Source organism: Triturus cristatus, chromosome 3_1 (genome assembly GCF_964204655.1).
Source record: "Triturus cristatus chromosome 3_1, aTriCri1.1, whole genome shotgun sequence".
Classification (NCBI taxonomy): domain Eukaryota; kingdom Metazoa; phylum Chordata; class Amphibia; order Caudata; family Salamandridae; genus Triturus; species Triturus cristatus.
Genome location: NC_140583.1, coordinates 529,593,746 through 529,615,076, shown reverse-complemented (window position 1 = coordinate 529,615,076; position 21,331 = coordinate 529,593,746). Strand labels below are relative to the sequence as shown.

At 42.6% G+C, this 21,331-nt stretch overlaps 1 protein-coding gene across 4 annotated transcripts in view; it reads left to right on the top strand.

Moving 5' to 3' along the window:
• ABHD2 (abhydrolase domain containing 2, acylglycerol lipase) overlaps positions 1-21,331 on the top strand; it is a 427,692-nt gene that overhangs the window by 102,894 nt on the left and 303,467 nt on the right. For all 4 annotated transcript variants that reach the window (XM_085644457.1, XM_085644454.1, XM_085644456.1 and 1 more), the window contains one exon: positions 6,015-6,190. In XM_085644457.1, the coding sequence (XP_085500583.1) occupies positions 6,015-6,190 (176 nt within the window). The remainder of the gene's footprint in view (positions 1-6,014; positions 6,191-21,331) is intronic.

Sequence of the window (21,331 nt, the reverse complement as noted above, 5' to 3'; positions counted from 1 at the left end):
GATTCCCTCAGCCGATCAACAACTTCCAATCTTGAGTGGGAGCTCCATCAACCAACCTTGAATCGTATTTTTCATGTGTGGGGTCGGCCTGATCTGGATTTGTTCGCGACCAGTCTGAACTGCAAATGCCCATTCTTCGCAAGTTGGCTTCCCCACAAGGATCGTGCGGGAATGTTTTTTTTTGATGAACTGGTCGCAGATTTATGCCTACGCTTTTCCTCCAATACCATTGGTTCCCAGGGTTCTCCGGAAAATGGAGGAGCCTTGTCGCCTAATACTCATAGCTCCCAGGTGGGCTCGCCAGTTCTGGTTCACCGAACTCTTCCTTCTCTCCGAATGCGATCCCATTCAGTTGCAACCAATACCGAACCTTCTATCCATTCAGAACGGTCAGATCTGCCACCCGGATCAAGTACATCTTCAATTCGGAAATCTGATCAGCTATTTATAGCTTATGGAAAGATGCGTACAGGACAGCCAATATTCAAGCAATCCATTGCTCTTTGGATCTCTGCTGGAATTTGCTTCTGCCATCAGCATGCCGGCAGGCCATTACAAGCAACTCCAAGAGCACACTCTACTAGAGCAATATCTTCTTCTACTGCTCTTTTTGCTGGTGTGCCTATGCATCAATTCTGCAGAGCTGCTATGTGGTCCAGCAGGCACACCTTTACTAAGCACTACTGTCTGGAAGCAGCCAGCAATGCAGATGCATCTGTGGGACAAGCGGTTCTCCGTAATCTTTTTAAATAAGGTGAGCCTCTATTCTTCCCTCCTCCTCTTTGGAATTTATTACGTACATATCTTGTATGATGGTTTTTAGTTACACATATATCAATATTTTATTATTTTATATATGTTAATATATCTATTGATATATTCAGTTGTGTATATATATATAGTTATAGAAATGTATTGTTTTGACTACATATTGCCTCTGATATGCATATGTTTATTTAGTGATCAGAATCTCACACATTTTGTTCTGGATTTACTGCTCTCTACTCTGATTCAAGCATGTGAATCTATGAAAAATACCCCAATACTGGAGAAGAGCAATAGTTACCAATACTGGAGAACCACAGATTACAGGTAAGTATCTTTAATAGATTCACATGCAACCCACCCACCTCCCCTTAGAGGCTCTTCTTTATATTATTTTGTCACTCTAGAACACACTTGTGTTAGAAAATCTGAGAGCCTGAGCCTCTGAGGAGAACATTCTGGAGGGTGCTGGTGCCTGATTGGCTATAGTTTGGACTATATATAATGACTTGGACGAGTCATGCTAGTGGAAAAAAAAATCCTATTACTTCTAGCTTTTTACTTCCTGGTTCTAGCCTAGCTATGATATTTCTATTTTATGCATAATTATTGCTATTTTTATGTACCGTGGGACTTCCACTCCTACAACGGGGAATGATTCAGGCATGTGAATCTATGAAAGATACCAATACTGGAGAACCACAGATTACAGGTAAGTAACTATTGTTGTTCTTCTCTATTTTTTCCCATGCTGAGAAAGGTTGGAAATTTAGTCCGGACAAGGGCAGAAGTAAAACTTCTTCCAGGGTTGGGGGAAAAAAGTGATTGGCGGGAAAGTGAACTTGTAAACCCTAAACAGATTTTCGCATGAGCAAATGTATACCTGCATATTTGATCGTGCTAAGATGCAGTTTGCAAATATTTTCTTGGAGTTCGATTTCCTGACCTACTTTGGTAAATTGTGAATTCATCAAAGCCGTAACTTCTGCACTACTGCAAGGACATATACCATGGGTGCACTTTTGTGACTTAGTTTAAGTATTGGGCACCTAATTAGGTCTTGAGTTAACCACGACCTTTTGTTTTTGTTAAAATGCTGTCTGTCTCTCTCCACCTGTAGACTGGCTTTACTGTAAGTGACAGCGTTTTGTTCTTTCACAGGTAGCATATCGGCACACAAAGTAGTTTTGCTCAGTGCCAGGGACTACTGTGGCAATATTTGCTTTTTGAGATCAGAAAATATTTTGAGGGCCTGGCAGCTGCCACAACAATACGCGTTTACAAAAACCATGTCAAAACAATACACACATTGACAAACTAAAATGATGGTCGCCAATGTCCGACCTATTGGCTTTGCCGATGATTGATTTTTTTTTTTCATGTTTCCCATAATCTTCTTGAAACTGTTTTGTACTGGTTTCCCATTATGAATAATTTTAGGGACTACTAGCATTTATCAACATATTTAACTAGAAGATGCTTCAAAGAAATGTCACTTAAAATTGCCCAGTAGTTTAGCAAAACGTTTTGTTTCCTGGTTGCCTTTTTTTGTGAACATTTTATTTTGAACGCCAAGACTCATCAATCTTACTATCCTGCTTCTGCAAATATTTACACCTAATTCGTGAGCATTCCGGGAGCATTACATTTATTCTTCTATTGAACTTTGCAAACGTGTGTACACATTTTTATACTGGGGCCACTGTCAGCAGTGCAGTCTGAGCTTACAACATTTATTTCCTTATAGCGCTCACCCTAATAATACAGGCTTTGCATTAATGAACCATGAATACAAGTTCAAACACCATTAACTGCAGACTATGCCCTTCCCTGACCCATAATGTGGTACTGTAAACTGGCAGTCAAAGGATTTGTGCTGCCGGGGGGTGGACGTACTTGTTGCAAGAAAAAAATAAACTTGTTGTCCTTGACCCCAAATAATTAGTCCTTGGAGTCTGTTGATAGGAATTCTACATCCCTGCATTGGGAAAGAGTTTGAACCCAATAGTCTAATAAAAAGCACATTTGCAAACTTTTGCTATTAAGGTCGGAAACATTTTAGTAAAGAAAGACAGGATGTTGAGGGTGGAAGAAAATGTTGGTGCACATTCGTGACACTGAGAAGTGAAACATAAATTATGACCAAGCAAAAATATTCCATATCCATAGCAGAAAGAACAGGTTAGTCTCCACTGATTTAATAACTTGTTCATAACCCCTGGAGTTGAAACAGGTGTCATCATGTTGACAGCATTTTGAGACTAGACCTAGTTGTAGATGCACATGTCTGTTCAAGAAGCACATTTCTCAGAAGGATGCATCTAAGTGGAAAACATGAGTGAACATAACTATCTCTTGTCTGGAATTATCTGCTGGAGATATGAAAGAAGGAACCCTTCACTGGAGCGCAGGTTGTGGTTGGAAAACTGGTGAGATGAGCGACTCACTAATACTGTTTGGAATATAGATCAAGTGATGTTTTGGTTATGATTGACAATGGTAAGGCCATGGCTAGAAACTTGCACACTCTGTCGGCTCCATGCACACTTTCAGGGGACATATTGTCACACATTATCACGTGCTGTCACTACTCTCTCTTCTTTGAAGGGGGGGGGGCCACACTTTGAGTGGAAGCACACACATAATCTCTGCAGCTTGTCCTGCACATGCTTTCTCATCCCACTCTGATTCTTTTTTCTTTCTTTGTTTTTTCTTCTCGCGTTTTCTCTTTCTCACATTCTCTTTATCTTCCTCTCTCGTACATTTCCATACAGAGACGACCCATATGCAAATCAGTCTTTTTCTATTATGAACATCCTAGCCTGTATTCCAGACTGCTTTCTTCTTTTGTGCAACATGAGTACTATTGCAGAGTAAGCTGGCAGACCCACATCTAGGCATAACCTTTCTCGCCTGGGGTGACTCACTGAGAAACCAAAACAAGCATTTGTATGCAATAGGTCACGCATTAGGAAAGTTTGAGCTTTTTGTATTGTAAATTGACTAATTTTTTATTTATGTGTTGGTATTGAAAATATTGAAATTACTAGCTTTCTCATGTACAATGTCAATAGTTTTAACTGTTGCAAATGTGACACCTATAGCATTTGTAATGCAATATGTGTTGTATTTACGTGACTTAGATGTATTGATATTACAAATAACAATGGCTTTTAATTTTTGCAAATAATTAATACTTAAATAAAAGTTCCTATGGTTCCTTAAACCCTTAGAGGCAATTCTTTTATTTTAACTAAAAGAATGGTAGTTAAATGGTGTTTACGGCAGGATGGTCGTTAAATGGTGGCTATGGAGAAGCTGTGTGCTGAAAGGCAAAGAACACGGGCATGAAAGTGAAAGCGAGGATGAAAATGGAATGAGTGTGGCAGGATGGTCGTTAAATAGTGGTTACGGGGAAGCTGAGTGCTGAAAGGCAAAGAGAACACAGGCCAAAGCTGGAAGAAAACATGAGATGCGAGAGGCATGTGTGTGTGACAAACACTGGTGGGGTTCCGAGCATTCTGTTGCTGCCTTGATGCCTGTGTGTCTGAGCAGTGGGGCTGTGTGTGTGTGTGCGCGTGTGCGTGTGTGTGCGTGTGTGTGCGTGTGTGTGTGTGTGTGTGTGTGTGTGAAGTGCCTAAAGTTGCAAGAAAACATATGGTTATTTAAATCCTTACACGCAGAATTAATGGAGCTAATGTTATCGACCTTCGAAGGATGAAAAGGGAATGAGCGCGGCATATGTTGACTTTGTAAGCGCAGAAAGCGTGCAGGGCAAACTTATTATTTTGGTTGTTTGAGACTCCGATCTGGGCAAAGCTGCAAGAAAACACGGAGGGGGGGGGCGGGCTGTGTGCTGAAAGGCAAAGAGAACACGGGCATGAAAGTGAAATCGATGGATGGCAATGCGTCCGTGAGACTAGCCCTGTGGTGGGGAAGGGACAGTTGTGAGAGGCGCCATGAGGAAACGATCTCTCGGCATGCTGGGGCGGGGGAGCGCATTCCAGGCGGGGGAGCGGACCCTTTGAAGTATGATGCCGAGGCTGTGGCTACACGTGCACGCGCCAGTGGGCTGAAGCGCTTCCCCAAACTGATTGCATGGCGGCACGATGCACGTGATTGTGCGCGTGCTCGCCATGCAATCCACTTTTGGGAGCACTTTGAAATGCCCCTCTTACTAGAGTCTCGCATAGCGATTGCGTAAACGCAATAGCTATGCGAGACCTAAAAATTATGTGTGAAATATTCAATACATTTCTGCTTCTGGTAATTACTTTGGGCTGCTTTCTTGTCCATTGTTGTTTTGTTCCCTGTGCCACCAGAGCAGAGATTTCCAACCTTTTCTATAATAAGACCTATTTTCTTTCACTGAAAATCGTCCCGAGCTACTAATACTAGTATTGTAATAGTCACTGCAAGATTACTTGTGTGGCCACCATGTACAGGATTACCAGCCATGATTATTTCAGTGCATTAGGCGGGGTTGCCTGCAGTAATGCAAATAAGGCTTTGTCAATGTAGAATGCCTCTACATGCATAATACATAAATGCCATTGCTGCAATGCCCCTGGTACCAAGGTAAGAATATTAGTACTACGTCTCTCCTATGCCATGTGACTTATCATTCAAATATCAGCTTTAAATATATTTTGCCTATTCAACCATTTTTCTACTAACGTCACTTATAGGTTTTAAAAAATACACATTTTCTTCAATGCATGTTTTTCAATTCTGGTATGCATATTTTAATTCAAACAAGCAAAATCTCCTCATTTAGCTAGATGGGCTGCACACAGTAGAGCTACTTGTATGTAGGAGAGCTACCAGTAGATCATAAGATACTCGTTGGAGAAGCTTGCACTAGAAGAGAGGGCCAACCATGTGCGTATTTGTCATGGTCCTGCACAAGCTTCAGTAGTCCAACTTGAAATGCTAGGTCAAGCCCCCTCTAAACTTTAAGTGATAATCGTGATATCCTTTCATTCCCTTAGATGGACAAGAAGGGGTGAAGTGGTATTGCTAAGGAAGGAAAAGAGTGGTGAAGACTTGAAAAGGTCGCTCACCTTAACAGTCAGCTTTTAAGATTTAAATCTAGCTTCCCAAAGTAAATTAGACCTCTTCACTGATAGACAACCCATTGATCTATAGCGCTGCTATGCCGCACTTACCCTACCATACCCTTCATAACTTATATCTTGTATTAAGTACTTAATTGTCAAATGCTGATACTTGTTTTGTTTTCATTTTAGATACATTCCACCTATGATATGGGGAAAGAGTGGACATATACAAACTGCTCTCTATGGAAAAATGGGACGTGTGAACTCGCCAACTCCAAGCGGGTTGCGCAAGTTCCTCACAATGTCAGATGGAGCAACAGCTACCTTTGACCTCTTTGAGCCGCTAAAAGAGCATTGCACTGGAGGTAAGCATACAAACAGACTGCCTGTAAATCAGTAGCCTCTTGCTTGCAATGCAGATGCACTACAACATTTTCGTACAACAAACCTTTATTTGATGTTTTTGTGTATTAATAATTCAATAGTTGACCACGCTGCATTCTTTTCCAGGAGCAAAAGACTTAACTAAAACAACCCAAGTAATTTGTTTATCGCTAAACTCCGAGGAGTAAAGAAAACCTGTGGCGGTTCCTGATAGCGTTACTTCACGTATGGTTTTTCATCTGGTCTTGGTAAACATTCTTACTCTACATTGCCACTCTCAACTTGTGCATCTCCTAACACCTGTTGGGGGTACACCAAACAGCCTCTAGCGCTGTCAGTTCTGAGGTAATGTTCGCTGGTCAGCTCGCACGTGTGCGAGCTTCATGCATGGAAAACCCCCTTCTCTTTAAGTGCTTTCTTGCCGTTTCCCATTTTGTTTTCTTCTGCTTGGTATGACTAGGAAAAAGCTGGGAGAAAAGTACAGGATCTTAGCCACTTAATACAATACTGAATTCCCTTTGTACTTGTGAGGTATGAAGCCCTCCCCACATCCTCAATGATCATTCTGACCTTGCTTCTATGTACCCCACTCAGCGCTTGCAACTGGTCTTTAACCCTCGGTAAGGCAAAATGACCAGGTTGTTGAGATTAATTTCTTTTTACTTGCTACCTGATAATTTGTTTGTGCTGGAATCCGTTGTCACAGATCAGAGAAAAGGGTATCAGGCACCCAAGTGGTGAGAGCCCTTAGGTAACTAAATTGTCTCCCACTCCAGGGACTACAGTGCCCTGTTGAGTAAAGGTCCGGTCCACGTCTGCTTGCACTGGTACCATTCCTTGGTTGCAGCCTAGGATCCAGTTACTCTCTTCAGTATGATCCACAGGTGTGTTGTACCAAGAGGTCAAGCAAATCTTGTTCTCTGTGTGTGCATTTTGGCTCGGAGACATGTCTCAGTTTGCTTCAATGACTCTTACAAACTCGTGGGGGCAACTGTGCTCCTCACCTGTTTCCTGCCGTTGTGTTTGGTTCGCCTTCCCGCTGCCGTTTATCCACCATACGGCCGCAGTGAGGAGGCAGGGACCACACCACCCAGACTCCCTTGCGTATCCTCCCACAGCCGCCACCAGCCAATCACGTGCCTGGAGGCGCTAGAAACCGGCAGCCTAACCCCGGTGGAGCGGGGGACTCTTACAAACTCCTGGGGGCAACTGTGCTCCTCACCTGTTTCCTGCCGTTGTGTTTGGTTCGCCCTCCGCTGCCGTTTATCCACCATACGGCCGCAGTGAGGAGGCAGGGACCACACCACCCAGACTCCCTAGCGGCTCCTCCTACAGCTGCCACCAGCCAATCACGTGCCTGGAGGCGCTAGAAACCGGCAGCCTAACCCCCGCGTCGCGGGATGCGCGCGGGTGACGCCGGGAGAAGCCCGGGACCATCTGCGACCATCAGAGGCCAGAGGAGGCCGGGCTGGGCCACCTCCCTTGTGACTGTCTCAGAGGTACTATATTACTAACTCCACCTCAGTAGCACGTTTCTCAGACATCTACCCATTCTGGAACTGATTGCAAACAAAAAGACATTAAAAACAGTGGATTATAGATCATTGTGCAATCGCGGGAGGGTTTAATTTTTATATATCTTGTTGTAAAGCAGGGAGGATTCAATCACCAGCTAACCAGGCAAGGAGGTAGTGTAGTGGCGGGTGGCTACAGTGTAAGTTTCGTTCCTACGCCCTCCTCCTTTCCTGTTTCAGTTATGTCCAACAGAACTAAAACGCGCTCTGTCACAAGCAAAGTAAATTCGTCTCGGACCTTGAATCCTTTAGGGTCTGAACTAAATGTTGCGTTACAACCTACTGCGATTGACCTGATGTTCCAAAAAGTTAATAGGGAGATTGAGCGCACAGAGAGAAGTCTGTCTATTCCAAATACACCTACACAACCCACTGTTCTAAACACATCAGCAATTTCCCATACCGACTCTCTAAAAAATTCCACTGAAGGTATTCCTTGTGCGCAGGTGGTAAAAGAAGTAGTCATAGACACAAATAGGAAATCAAAACAAGGGGGAAGCAGGAAGGGCCAACCTCGGAAAAACAAACAAAGCAGGGTTACACACGGTTCGAAAGATAGGGAGGCAGCAGTCACCGAAGTGCCAGTGACACGTCATCAAACTCCACCTGGATGGATGGACGAAGTAATAGGAGACCTCCAAAAACACATGGAAACTTTCATTATGAATCAGCTGAAACCAATAATTAGCAGGCTAGATAAAGTGATTAATGAATTGAGAAAGCAGGGAAGATCTAAGGGCCTTATAGATTGTAATTTAACAGCAAACCGTTCCCTAGCAGGCCCCACGCCAGCTGGTCAGATAGTCGGTAATAATAATTGTGTGAGTAACGGGCAATGCACAATTGTACAAGTCCACGAAATACCCAAACCTACAGACCAGGTAGAGAGGGGAAATACTCAGCAGGGGGGGACAAAGGACACGGATAAGGCCCAACAGCGAACAAATGCCCTGCTAGCTCAAATAGGAAATCCAATAACCCATGTCCACACTAACACAAATCTGACAAGCCATGAGCCGAATGACAGATTTGTTCATCACGCACCACCACATATTAATCTGCCCCCTGAAGCATGCCCTTTTGTTGCTTTTACAGGGGTTCACGAACTCAGGGAAGGGGAGAAAGAGTCATACACGGAACTGAAAAGCAAAATAATAAAGTGGTTAAACATACACAGGCCCCTGCGGGGAGGAGAGTGCGGAGAGATTGTCCATGTGAGAAGGGTAAACTGGATAGGCAGCAGGAGGAAAGATATCACAGGGGATTGCATCGTAGTAAACTTTAGGCACGCTGATCTAGTGAAATACATATTAGGCAGCTATAATAAAAACCATACGAGCACCATATGTTCCTTACCATTAGGATCCTTCTACCCGAGAAGACGCGCTGCAAACGTCTATGCTTATGCTAGAACAGGAAACACACCAACAAGACATTGGGCCAGAATGGAAGAGCAGAGAGGACAGGGTTATACTCAGTGGGCAAATACAAACAGGTTTAGCCCGCTACAGTCCCTTGACGAAAACGACTGACTATCCCAAATTGGGAAATGTCATGAAAAGATGGCCGAAAGGGTGGACAATAAATTAAGTACACAGAGGGTCCCAGAAAGCTATCAAGCAAAGAGGGTGGATGTATATCGAACATCTGTAGGTGAGGATGATCAGGGAGTGACATTGCTTTGGAAGGATGATCTAAGGACACACAACCAGGGAGGAGAGGTTGGAAAAGCACTGAGAGAAGGTCTGATGTTACTGTCCTGGAATATTGCAGGCTTGGCAGGGAAATTTGAAAATTGTGATTGGAAGAAAAACTTCAGTGGCTATCTTATATTAGCTTTCCAGGAGACCTGGGCGGTAGAATCCTCCCCTTATCAAATCGAGGGTTACAAGTGTTTCTTTGTACCAGCTATAGAAGGCAGATCAGGCAGAGCTAAGGGAAGGCTGGCTTTGTATGTCGATCTAGATGTAGAAGGCTCATGGTCACAACCTTCCTGGACATCGCACACCTTCCAGGCAGTTGTATTTCAAGGTCAAGGGCTGAGATTACTGATATTCAATATTTATAATTCAGGGCCAGTGGATGGGAATTACTCAGTAATCCAGGAACTAGATAACAGACTTAATTATGAGATTAGTCAGAGGAAAGGGGTGGGAGAACCTATAGTCTTGATTATGGGTGATTTAAATGGCCATCTTTGCCCAAATTGTTGACTGGTCATCATGCCCGGCAGAGAGTGGGCCACACTTTGAGCACAACAAGGAGGGTACAACCTTTATGAAGCTATTAGACACTTATGCTCCAACACATACAATAGACTTGGTGGCCCCGGGTAGGGATGGTACTCTCACTCCAACATTCAAAGGTAGGGGATGCCACTCCATTATAGACTATATTATGATATCTACCTCTGCAAAGGACCGGGTCAAGGAGGTGAAAATAGATTGGGAGTCCCTTCAGTGACCATAACCCATTGACGATGGAATTAATATATAGTGGTCGCTCTATTAGAAGTAAACCGGCAGCCATCGAATTGCGACCAGTGGACCAGGGGAGGTGACTTAGATGGGCAAAAATTAATGCCCAGGAGTTCTATGGAACTCTAGCAGAAAAAGGTAAAAAACAGATTTATGATTGTCTTGATCCCTTAGTAGAGGGAGGTGTGCTGGTCTCAGTGTTCGAGTCATTAACTAACTTGGTGGGCAAACTACTGAAAGTAAAAGGGACTAAAAAGAACGGAACCCAACCACGCTGGTTTGATTCCGAATGCTCGCGAGCACTGAGAGACTTAAAATCATGCCTTAAAACCCAACCTAGGGACAAGCAGAAAGTAGCTCTCTGTAGAAACATATACAAAACAAAGGTAAAACAGAGGAAGACCACGCTTCAAGCGGAAGTCTGGGCTGACATAAGGGAGGCTGGGGAGAATAGAGATTTTAATGAATTCTGGAAAATCATCAATAGACCCTGCTTTCAAGACAGTAATGCTCCGGTGCTTAGCAATAATATACTCCCCGAACAGTGGGTGGCTCATTTTAAGGGCCTTTACAATCCTAGCAGTGATACTGTGTCTGTAGGGGTTTGGGACGGGGTTCGGCTCGGTGAATCAGAATTTTCACTTCAAGAAATCACCCAAGCAATCCAAGGCCTGACACGTAACAAAGCTCCGGGGCCTGATGGTACGCCACCAGACCTCTATCTAAGCAACATCGATCTTTGGGCCCCTATTATGACAAGGGTGCTAAACGCAGCTATAAAATCTGGTCTTCCGCGATATTGGTCTACAGCATTGATTGTCCCTATCTTCAAAAAAGGGAGTAGGGACAATCCTCAATGCTATAGACCAATCTCGTTGATAGACGTGTCAGCCAAATTGCTGGGCAGGGCGGTTTTAAATCGCCTTATGGCCTGGACAGAAGAGCACCACGTCATAGTAGACACCCAATATGGCTTTAGATCGGGTAAATGAACAAGCGATCAATGCCTCAACCTTTACTTATTAGCAGCAAAATACATAAAGGCTAGTAAAGGTACACTCTACATGGGTTTTATGGATCTGGCTGCGGCTTTTGATAATGTAAATAGGAGTAAACTTTGGGCCATGATGAGCAATCTGGGAATTGATCCCGGACTTATTAACATTCTCAAGGAATTACATTGGAACACCACGGCCAAGGTCCGCTTTAGCACGGGGGGGGGGGGCGGGGGAGTCCCTTCCCATGCACCAGCGGAGTGAGGCAGGGATGTATCCTTGCCCCCTTTCTATTTTCCCTCTATATAAATGAGTTGGAGAGAACACTGGTTGACTTAAATGTGGATTGTCCCAAAGCAGGATCGCGTCATATCCCGGTACTGCTGTACGCGGATGACGCGGTCCTGCTTGCTCGAACAGCTCTGAGTCTACAACATCTCATTGATGGGTTTGTGGAATTCATGGACAAATTAGACCTGTCCGTGAATCTGAACAAATCCTACGTGATGGTGGCGGGCAAGAAACCATGTAGAAAATTTGTATTTAAAATAGGGTCCCACACACTAGAAACTGTAAACTCCTTCTCCTACTTGGGCCTTTTGTTTGATGGGGAGATAAAGTTCGACTTTTTAATTGAGGAAAGGTGTAGAAAGCTGGTCTCCGCAAACGGTGCGATACTCAACTTTGCCCGAAGGCTGGGTCGTTGGTCACCAGAGCAAGTAATGAATCTATACGTAGCTGTAAGTACTGCAAAGGCCTTATATGGTGCAGAGGTCTGGGGCTTCAGGGATGCAAAACTTTTACAATTGGAGGAAGATAAATTCCTACGTAGGATCCTGAAGCTACCACAGAGTACCCCAGCAGGAATTGTACACACTGAACTTGGGATTCCATTTATCACAGACCAGGTGAAGGTGAGGCCTATTATGACATGGCTCAGAATTTGGGTGAACCCCGAAGCTGAGCTAAGTCGAGTAATAGTTGGTGATTGCTTACAAAAAGACAATTGCCTCCAAATTCCTTGGCTGAAGTATATCAAGAATACATTAGGAATCATCGATCAGTCGCTACTATTCACTGATCCGACTTCCATTACCACCGCTTGCAGACATCAAATTAAAAAACATCTACTAGAAAAACTTGAATTGCGAAGATTAAGCTCCGACTCTGCAAAAAAATCGGTTGTGGCACACAGTCTAGTGAGTAATGGAGAAGGCATGGAGCCCTATTTATTTTTTATGTACAACCAGCAGGATAGATTTTTAATGTGTCGTTTTAGGCTCAATTTGTTACATAATATTTTAGCATATCCATCAGGTTTTACTTTAACAATTGAGCAGAAGGGAGTATGCGGCTGCGACAATAGGTCTCCGCAGGACACCCTTCATTTTGTACTTTTGTGTTCTTTTTATCGAATTCCCCGCCGCAGATTTCTTGTTGATATTTTAAAAGAAGTAATACTCCGTCAAGCCAAGACTGCTCTACTCTTTTTGCAAAAAGCCAGTGATATGCGTATCCTGTGCTCTATTATGAATTTTCTGAAAATAGTAGTAAGACTAAGAAATACAAGAGACTGAGCAGCGATGTATATAATGCCATATATTTAAATGTTTTAACCCTCCTTTTAATGATGTATGGTTCAGAAATGTAATTAATGTATTCTGTACAATGTATTTTTATGATGGTTTTTAATCATCGAAATAAAGATCAACTGAACTGACTCCAGGAACTTGCACTTAACGTCAATCTCTGTCATGATCTTAGCATTACTAAGCAGGCCCTTCACCGTACCTCTCCTCTACCTCCGCATTTGCAGCCAGCTCCCATTTTGTGCAGGTGCACAAGTGAGGAATCCCAGCTTAATTTAGATCTATCTCCCAAGTCCACAGAACCAGAAGGCAGACTAGCTTGTAGTGCACTTCTGAAAAACATGAATGTGTTGTAAAAGACTAACTTCTTCACATTATCTTAATTGGTGATCTGCAGTGAATTATTTGTTAAACTCTACCCGTTAATACTTTGCCTCTAGGCTCCTAGACCTTATTCCAAAAGCAGAGTCGAATTTTCTTTCATAGACCTGATTACGTTTAAGGCATTCACGTGTGCTTGTTCTTATAATTCTCTTGCTGCCTAGTTCTTGCCAAGGACTCTAGCCTTGCTGAGACAGTGTTGGCGTATGTGCATAGATAATTCACCATCTCCAACACACAGGATATCTGGCAAGATCCTCTCCCTTAGCTCATGGTGGCTAACCTTGACAGTCTGGATCTTCAAGGCAGTTCACCAACTGAAATGCCCAGCTGTGTGCCTGAGTGTCTGGGATGAGTAGAAGCATCATTTCATTAAACCTTTAAAAGCTTTTAACAGGAAGGGATGTTATACTTGGAGTCTGGATAAAATCTAAGAAGAAATTTGTCTAAATCTGGCCTTTAGTTTAACATTCATGAAATAGTGTTTAGGTGACATTACTACATGCATACAATTTCATTGCAAATGTTAAAAAAGTTGGCTCCCCAATCACTCGCCACCCCCCAGTTAGGATGCCATTTCCTTCCTGGGAATTAACTGTTTTCCTGTCTCCGATGTGGGACCCTTTTTATACTCCTGTATAAGGCAGATCTCGTGTGCTTATTTTGCACACACATGCACATGCGCACCCCCCCTAATCTAACAGAGCAGTGTGATAAGTGAGAGGCTTCACCATGCCGCACTCAAATGTATGTAAAATCCTTCAGTGATCCGCAGCAAATTATCTAATGAAGAATAAAATTTAACAGCACTGGGTTATGTTTGTATGTATATACATATATCTGCTATCCTTCTCAATCCAAATAACTGACTAACATATCCACCACTCAAATTACTTTCAAATTTTACTATACTAATTCAACACTAATCCTTCTTGTGTTCTGGAGGTACGCGCTACTCGCCGGAAAAATCGCTTTGACGCCTCGTCAGGGGTAGTAAGCGCCATATAAGTGCAATTTCAATACAATACAATATATACAAATAAAAAACGCACATGCCTAGGTCCTATTCAAGTTACTACAAAACTATAGTGCAGTACTGTAAAACTGACATGAGAAAAACATTGAAGGAGACCCTAAAGGATAGAGGAGTAATTGGGCTGCGAAGCAGGCTGTAAGATCTGAAGGGAAAGGGTAAGAAAAGCTCTCGGAGGAAATGCTTGGCTTCTGATTAAAAGTGAGAAATCTGAGAAACCACATGATCATTGTCTAAAGAATCCGCTCCAACATGTTTCCTGTTGACCTACTTGACGTCAGCTACAAGATAGCCTCGCTGTCCCCTCTCTAGTAAGATTTCAACGTCAAAGCACTTGAAGCACTCAATAGCGTTTACCTCAATGTTGCCTTCTAGCACTTTGTGAAACCGGCCCTCCAACAACCACAAGTGTTGCCTCTGTGCCCCTGCCTACTCCTTCTGCCATTCCAGTGGGGACAGTGGTTTCGTTACACCTGATAGTGGAGGAAAAATCCCAAAAGACAAGTGGGTGCAGAGTGTTATAAAGAATGGCTGCTCTCTAGCCATAAGGGCAATAACACCACCGATTCCTCCTTTACCTCATGGTTTCAGTTAGTTGCTCTGAGAAAGGAAGTCTCTATATTATCAAAGTAGTGTGCTATTGAACCAGTTCTGGCCACATACCAGGGAAACACGATCTGTTCAAGATACTTTTTGTTGGAAATAAAATTCTTCTGTGTGGTATTTCCCCAGATAAATTGCCTTCTTTTGAGGAACCGTTTCTTTATGCCATAGGACTCTGCAGGATTTTACTCCTGCTAACCAGCGGTAAAGGTCTTGTGCCTTCTTATCTAAATATATTAGAATTGGGGTACCCCAAACTGTCACATTTTATTTACTTGGAAGTCCCAAGTTTATGGTACAACAAGTGCCCAGGGCCTATAAATTAAATGTGGGCTGCAGCAGTGATTTGTGTCGCCCACTAAACTAGCACTGTAAAACATCTCCACGCCTGCAGTTGCAGCCTGGGTAGGCCGTGTCAAACTGCCATTTCAGCTTGGTTAAAAAAACCTTTTACGAGGTCTAAGCCTTCCTTAATTCTTAAGTCACCCTTAAGGTAGGCCCTAAATGCCCATAGGGCAGGGTGCATGATATTTAAAGAGTAGGGCATGTATATGTAATGTTTGACATGTCCTGTCACTGAAAAACCTTTATTCTTTTTGGCGTCTCAGGGTATCCTATTGGAAAATACCGGCATACACTTTAACAACTTAAGGTGCTTCATTGTTTGGGAGCAGCTGGAAAAAAGATTCAAGCACAAATTTCAATAGTAATTTAAAATCCAACTTAATGGTCAAGTTGGATTTTATATTACTATTTTGGAAATTGCACTTTTAGAAAGTTGTCACTTTCCTCCCTGAAGCCAAAAGGGCATTTCTGCGAGTGTCCAGTGGCACATTCCTACTGATGGCTCCACTGTTGAGATGTGGATTGCTCCCAGACAAGGGCCAAAGGACTAGGGTGTGAGGAGCTGTTTTTCCTCCTTGAGAAGGATGGACTGGCGGCTGTGCCCTGCACCTTCCTGAGCTTTAGAGGAAGCTTACCCTGTCACTTGCAGATGTAGCTCACACCTCCCTTTTGTCTTCTGAGCCAGCTTGGCCCTAAACTCAGCGGAGGGAGAGCTGCCACAGATCTGGTTTGGAATGACCACAAGTAAGGGTTTGCCCAATATCCTAGCTACACCTCTTAGTGGGCACAGGGAGCTATGATCGCAGGAACAAAGATTCTGCCATGTTGGATTTAGATAAAGGGTGGGGTGGGATAGTTTACAGTTAAACATATAGGAAGTCTTGCAAACAAGGGTAGGGTAATCCCTGGGAACCTTGACCCTATTGGCTCCAGAGTGGTCAGGCGTTTCTCCTAGCCGCAAGCTGACACTAAGCATAAATGTGGCATTCCCAGTAGCCGCCTTAGAAGACTCCTGGACCTCTGAAGAAAAATCAGAAAGGGTACGGTATTAATGTCTAGCACCTGAAGGAAAACTAGACCTGCTTGCTTTGAACCCTGGACCCCAGAATTGACTTCATGCATCAGTGGCTACTTCCTGTTTGAGTTACAGGAACACACAGGCTGCTCTACTTGCAACTGCTCAGGTAACCAGTTTCAACACTGCCCTGGACCCTGCTGCTGGCCTCTGTTGAGTGAGTCCTAACCCTCAAGTGGTGCTCCACAGGTCCTGGACCCTTGGCTGATGTTGGAATGCACTCCTTCTGTCCCCAAACTGCAAGAAGTGGGATTTAGAAACATTTAAAAAATAAAGTTCTGCCTGGAGAACCAATGGTGACTGGGATAGCCATCAGAGCCACAGCCGTGTGTTCCCTTTATTGCTGTGTGAGTACTGCATAAATACTTTACGCATGGACTGTAAGTTAAGCCTGACTGAATAGTACCACACTACCGGAGGGTTACGTATGGGTTAATTTAGTGTCATTATTGGTTCAAACTGATAAGGAATGTGAGTTTTATGGAAACACTCCAATTTCTTACATTTTCTGGCTCAGACAAAAGGGGTGAAGAGAGTCCAGACAAATGTTAGATGTCTGCAAGGCCACCAGGTGGATTAAAAGGGAATTTTAGCTCACCTTAGAGAAGGCAATTGGATGTGTACTGTAGACCTACTAGATGATTTCTTCCACATTGTACTATCAAGGCCGCACTGGCAGTACTTGCGGACTGTAGTAGGATCAACACAGTACCAGCACGCAGCTCTTCCTGAAATCCGCTTCGTATTTTTGTTGTGATGAATGGCAGTAGTAGCAGCCCACCTTTGATGGCAAAAAATATTCATTTACCCTTAGCTAGTCACTCACAAAAGGTGGACCAGGACTTTCAATCAACAAAGTCACTTTTACTTTTTCAAGGTCTACCCTCATTCTGGTCTGTCGTGTCTGGCAGCAGTTCTAGGAAGTGTTTCCTTTAGAGGTGAGAGTGCCTTAATCTGGGAGAAATGCCATCTTCTACTAAAGACTTTCAGTCAAATAGCACTTCCGATCTTCCCCCATAAGAGGGTCCAAGTCTCCCTGCATTTTGATTGTTCTACTTGTGAAACTTCTCCAGTAGTTTCTAGAACAGTAGTCTCCGAAGACCAAAAGTTAACACAACAAACTCTTCATATTGATATCTGCAAGGCAGTCTCTCACATGTTGATGCAAAAGAGCAAACATATTTCAAGTATTTTTCCCCCCGACAGGAACCTCTAGTTTAGACTGTTGTGACAGATGTATCTCTCCCCCTGATAGAGAGCTGTGTCCATACAAAGCTGTTGACCAGAAAGGAACGCTCTCCTCACATTAGTTTCCTGGAGCTGAAGTCTGTCTATCTCTCAAGGCCTTCCTGACATCGAAAAGGATTCTTCAACTGGGTAATAAAACAACCATGCACTACCTAAACTAGCAAGGGGCTACAAGGGCAAGATCTCTCCTGCTGTAGTCACAGAAAGGTTGGTTGTAATCATGGTCTATCAATAAAACCAGTACACTACCAAGAGTTCTAAAGCATAAAGAGGATTTCTAAAGCTGCTCCTATGAAAAAGTCACAAATGGGCCCTGTGCAACTGTGTTCTTTATTGAATCTTTGTAGATTGGGGCATCCAAAGATGGATATCTGTTTCACATCCCAAAACAAAATTGTCAAAACCAAACTAGAATACCAGAATCTGGCTCATTGGGTAGTGCCCTTTTGATGAACTGACCAAAGACATTAATCTATGCCTTTCCTCTGATTCTGTTGATTCCTACAGTCATCCAGAATTGTGAAGCAATAGTGATCAATTTTGCTCTGGAGCTGCCTAGAAAGCAATGTTGCAAGTTTCTGTCAAGGCGCAAAACCTGTTGACCATATCCATTGTCCACTATTCCACCCGAACATGACATCATTGAATTTGGTAGCACGACTCCTTATGTCTGACAGTATGGACACATCACCCTCAATCATGTAGGGATATCCTAACTGTCCTAAAGGTTGCTATTTCTTCAAATGGAAGAGATTTGGTTTATGGTCCAACAGAAAGGCTACAGTCCTATCACATTTTATGAGTATGTCATTCTTCCGAATTCTGTGCAATCCTCTTCCACTAAAGTCTGTATTACTGCGATTACAGCTTACAAAAACGTTCCAAATCTGACATAATTTTTCAAAACTCCTGCCATCCCTTACATTTTGAAAGCCTGAAGCAAGTTGTGCCTTCTGTGATCACAACACCTCCTCCTTGGAAGGTCAGTTTAACCTTATCAAAATGAATGGGACCAGCATTTACACAGCTTCATTGCAGCGTATGTCTTGGAACACTGTCTTTCTAATAGCAATGTCCTCCGCCTTAGCGATTCATGAAACATAAGCCCTCTCAAATTGGTACCTCAATCAGTGTTGCAAGCTAGTAGGATAGTTATGGGAAATTGTCCTTTTCTCCCAAAGGTAGTATCAGAATTCCACATTAACCAAACTGTCAGTCTTCCAGTGTTCTTTACCAACCCATCCTCTCCAGCGTAGCGTTCTTTGCACAAAAAAAATCTTTGTTTCTACCTAAATAAGACCAAGTCTTTCACAAATCTAACCATCTCGTTATTATGTACATTCACGTTTCACAAGGCCTTACCACCTCAAATAGTTTATCTCTAGTTGGAGCGACTCCTTTATATCTCATTGTTATCAATTGGCTAATAAACTCTTACCAGGGATACCCGGGCCGATTTCACAAAAGGGAAAATAGCCACTGCAGCTTGGCTGTAAAATATTCCTCTTTTAGACATATGCATGGTGCTACCTGGAAATCGGGTCACAACTGTGTAACGCTATTGCTTCAATTCTGGTATGAAAACTGACTTTGTGTTGGTTATGTTGCTCTTAAAAACCTCTTTGGTATACCCTAAACTGATGGTTCCTTAAGTCTGTTATATTGGATGCAGTTGTTATTCCTTATCCCCAAGAGCCCCAGGGGCTATGACATATTTTAGCTTGCTAGTCTCTTAACGTTTGACTATTGCTGTTTTTGCATCATACAAATAGTCATGGAAGTCATAAACTACCTTCCTTCTTCCCCAGCTACTCTTCATAGGCATCACAAATAACAACTTATGAAGTTCATTCATTGTCTCTACTGTTTGATTAAATAAAATAATAATAATGAACTTGTTATTGGAAGCTCCTAGATCCTTAAATAGGCAGGAGGCCATTTTTAGCTGCATCAATCAGGCTGCACTCTTCCTCCTTACTTAAACATGTATGCAGCTGGTTGTGTCATAGGTGCTGCAGTGTCGTTTTGAGACTGGGTTTTAATATTTCATACAGCCTGGAGTTCAGAAAGCCGTACCTGTAATAGCTTTTTGGAGGGTCTTCACAACGTATGGAAATGTTGCACTCTTCAACTTTCTACTGTTATATTTTCAGGGGTCTTTAGCAATTATATTAATGTTTGTGACTTCAATGAAGATTCCAATCCTGCAGAACCAGGACTTCAAGTAACCCTTTCATTCTTTATAACCATAACATCAGGTAGAAGTTTAAGTGAGCTTCAAACTACAATTCTGTCGTTATGTTCAAGTTTCTTCCATTGTATTACGTTCTGTGTATTACTCTCCTGTTTTTTCTGTCTGTAATTTTCATCTGCATCAGATAATGTATACTTCAGATTTTCTGTCCTGGGTGTACAGCTCTGGCAGAAATGTCATGCTTTATCCTAGATGTAATATTGGTGAGAACCCCACGATGGAGAGATTATTTTCCCTTTCCTGGTCCACAATGTGGACCACATAGTTGAGCTCTCTTTATGGGGCATATAAAAAGAAAAAGAGGAAAAAAAGAAAAGAATAATGGCCAAGAGAGCCCCTACTAGCTAGGACCAGGGAAGTAGGGACGCAAAACAAGTATGGGAACCTCAATATCAGGGTTAGACAGGAACCGGAGATTTAAACCAGGTACTCACAATAAATTACAGAAGGAAAACTATACGCTTCTATGTAACTAGATAAGACAAGTGTCCCCATATTGTAGGTTTAAAAAGGGCAAATATTTGACATTCTAGATTTTGAGCCATGCTAATGACGACTAATGCCTGAGCAACAAGCCTCATAAACATCCTATGCATGATTCTGTGAACTTTAGTCCAGCTTCTTGACATTGCTGTTTTTGCACTTTTTTTTAAACAAAATCAAATGCTTAGGGACTCTTTAGGGAACAAAAATGCCACCTTACTTCCCACTACTAAAAGTAACACAAATCATGTCATAAATCTTATAATGCAGTATGACAAATGTCGCATTTTATTTTTCAATTTTTTGTGTGCTAAAATGCTACAAAAAAATAGAAAAAAATGTTTTCCTCAAATGTTAAGGCTTGAGAATTATTGAAGTGTGTTCAGATACATATGTAGAGTTTGCTTCAAGAAAACATTTTGTTTGTTCTACATCTTGTGTTGACTTAAGAGTGGATATCTTCCTTCCCAGTGAGGTGTTCCTGACCACTGGCCTACTTTTCATACTAACTTTTCTTTATTTAATGACTTTTGTTCTGAATAGTACACAGGGAGGATCTTCTGATAAATACTTATTCCCTCAGATTCTTAACCTTCTAAAAATCCCCTAGGTGCCACAGTGGTTCCTGAAAAATTTCCTCAAGAAACGGCTGTTGAGCACCTATGTCCATACAGAAAATGACAACGCTGGTGTATGTATGCATGTATGTATGTATTTATTTATGTATGTATGTATGTACCTACCTACCTGGCACATGACATCAGTTTTCATGCTTTGCCAACATGGGTCCGGAGGTCTTCTTTGGTATTTATTAAATTGCTCAATGATTAAATTATACTTTTACAGCAGATGAAGTCGGATGTTACCTCTTCAGTTGATGGAATTCAAGCCCTGTCAACTATGTCCAATTTTGATGCCAAGACATATGCATGTAGTGTCTGGGGCTTGACCATGATCATCCAGTTGTGACTACTCTACCTCCATGAATCCGAAAGCCATCTGGGAATGGAAGGTATAGCTTGGTTGCTTAAGAAGACCCCCAAGTGGTCTCTGCACTTCTTAAGG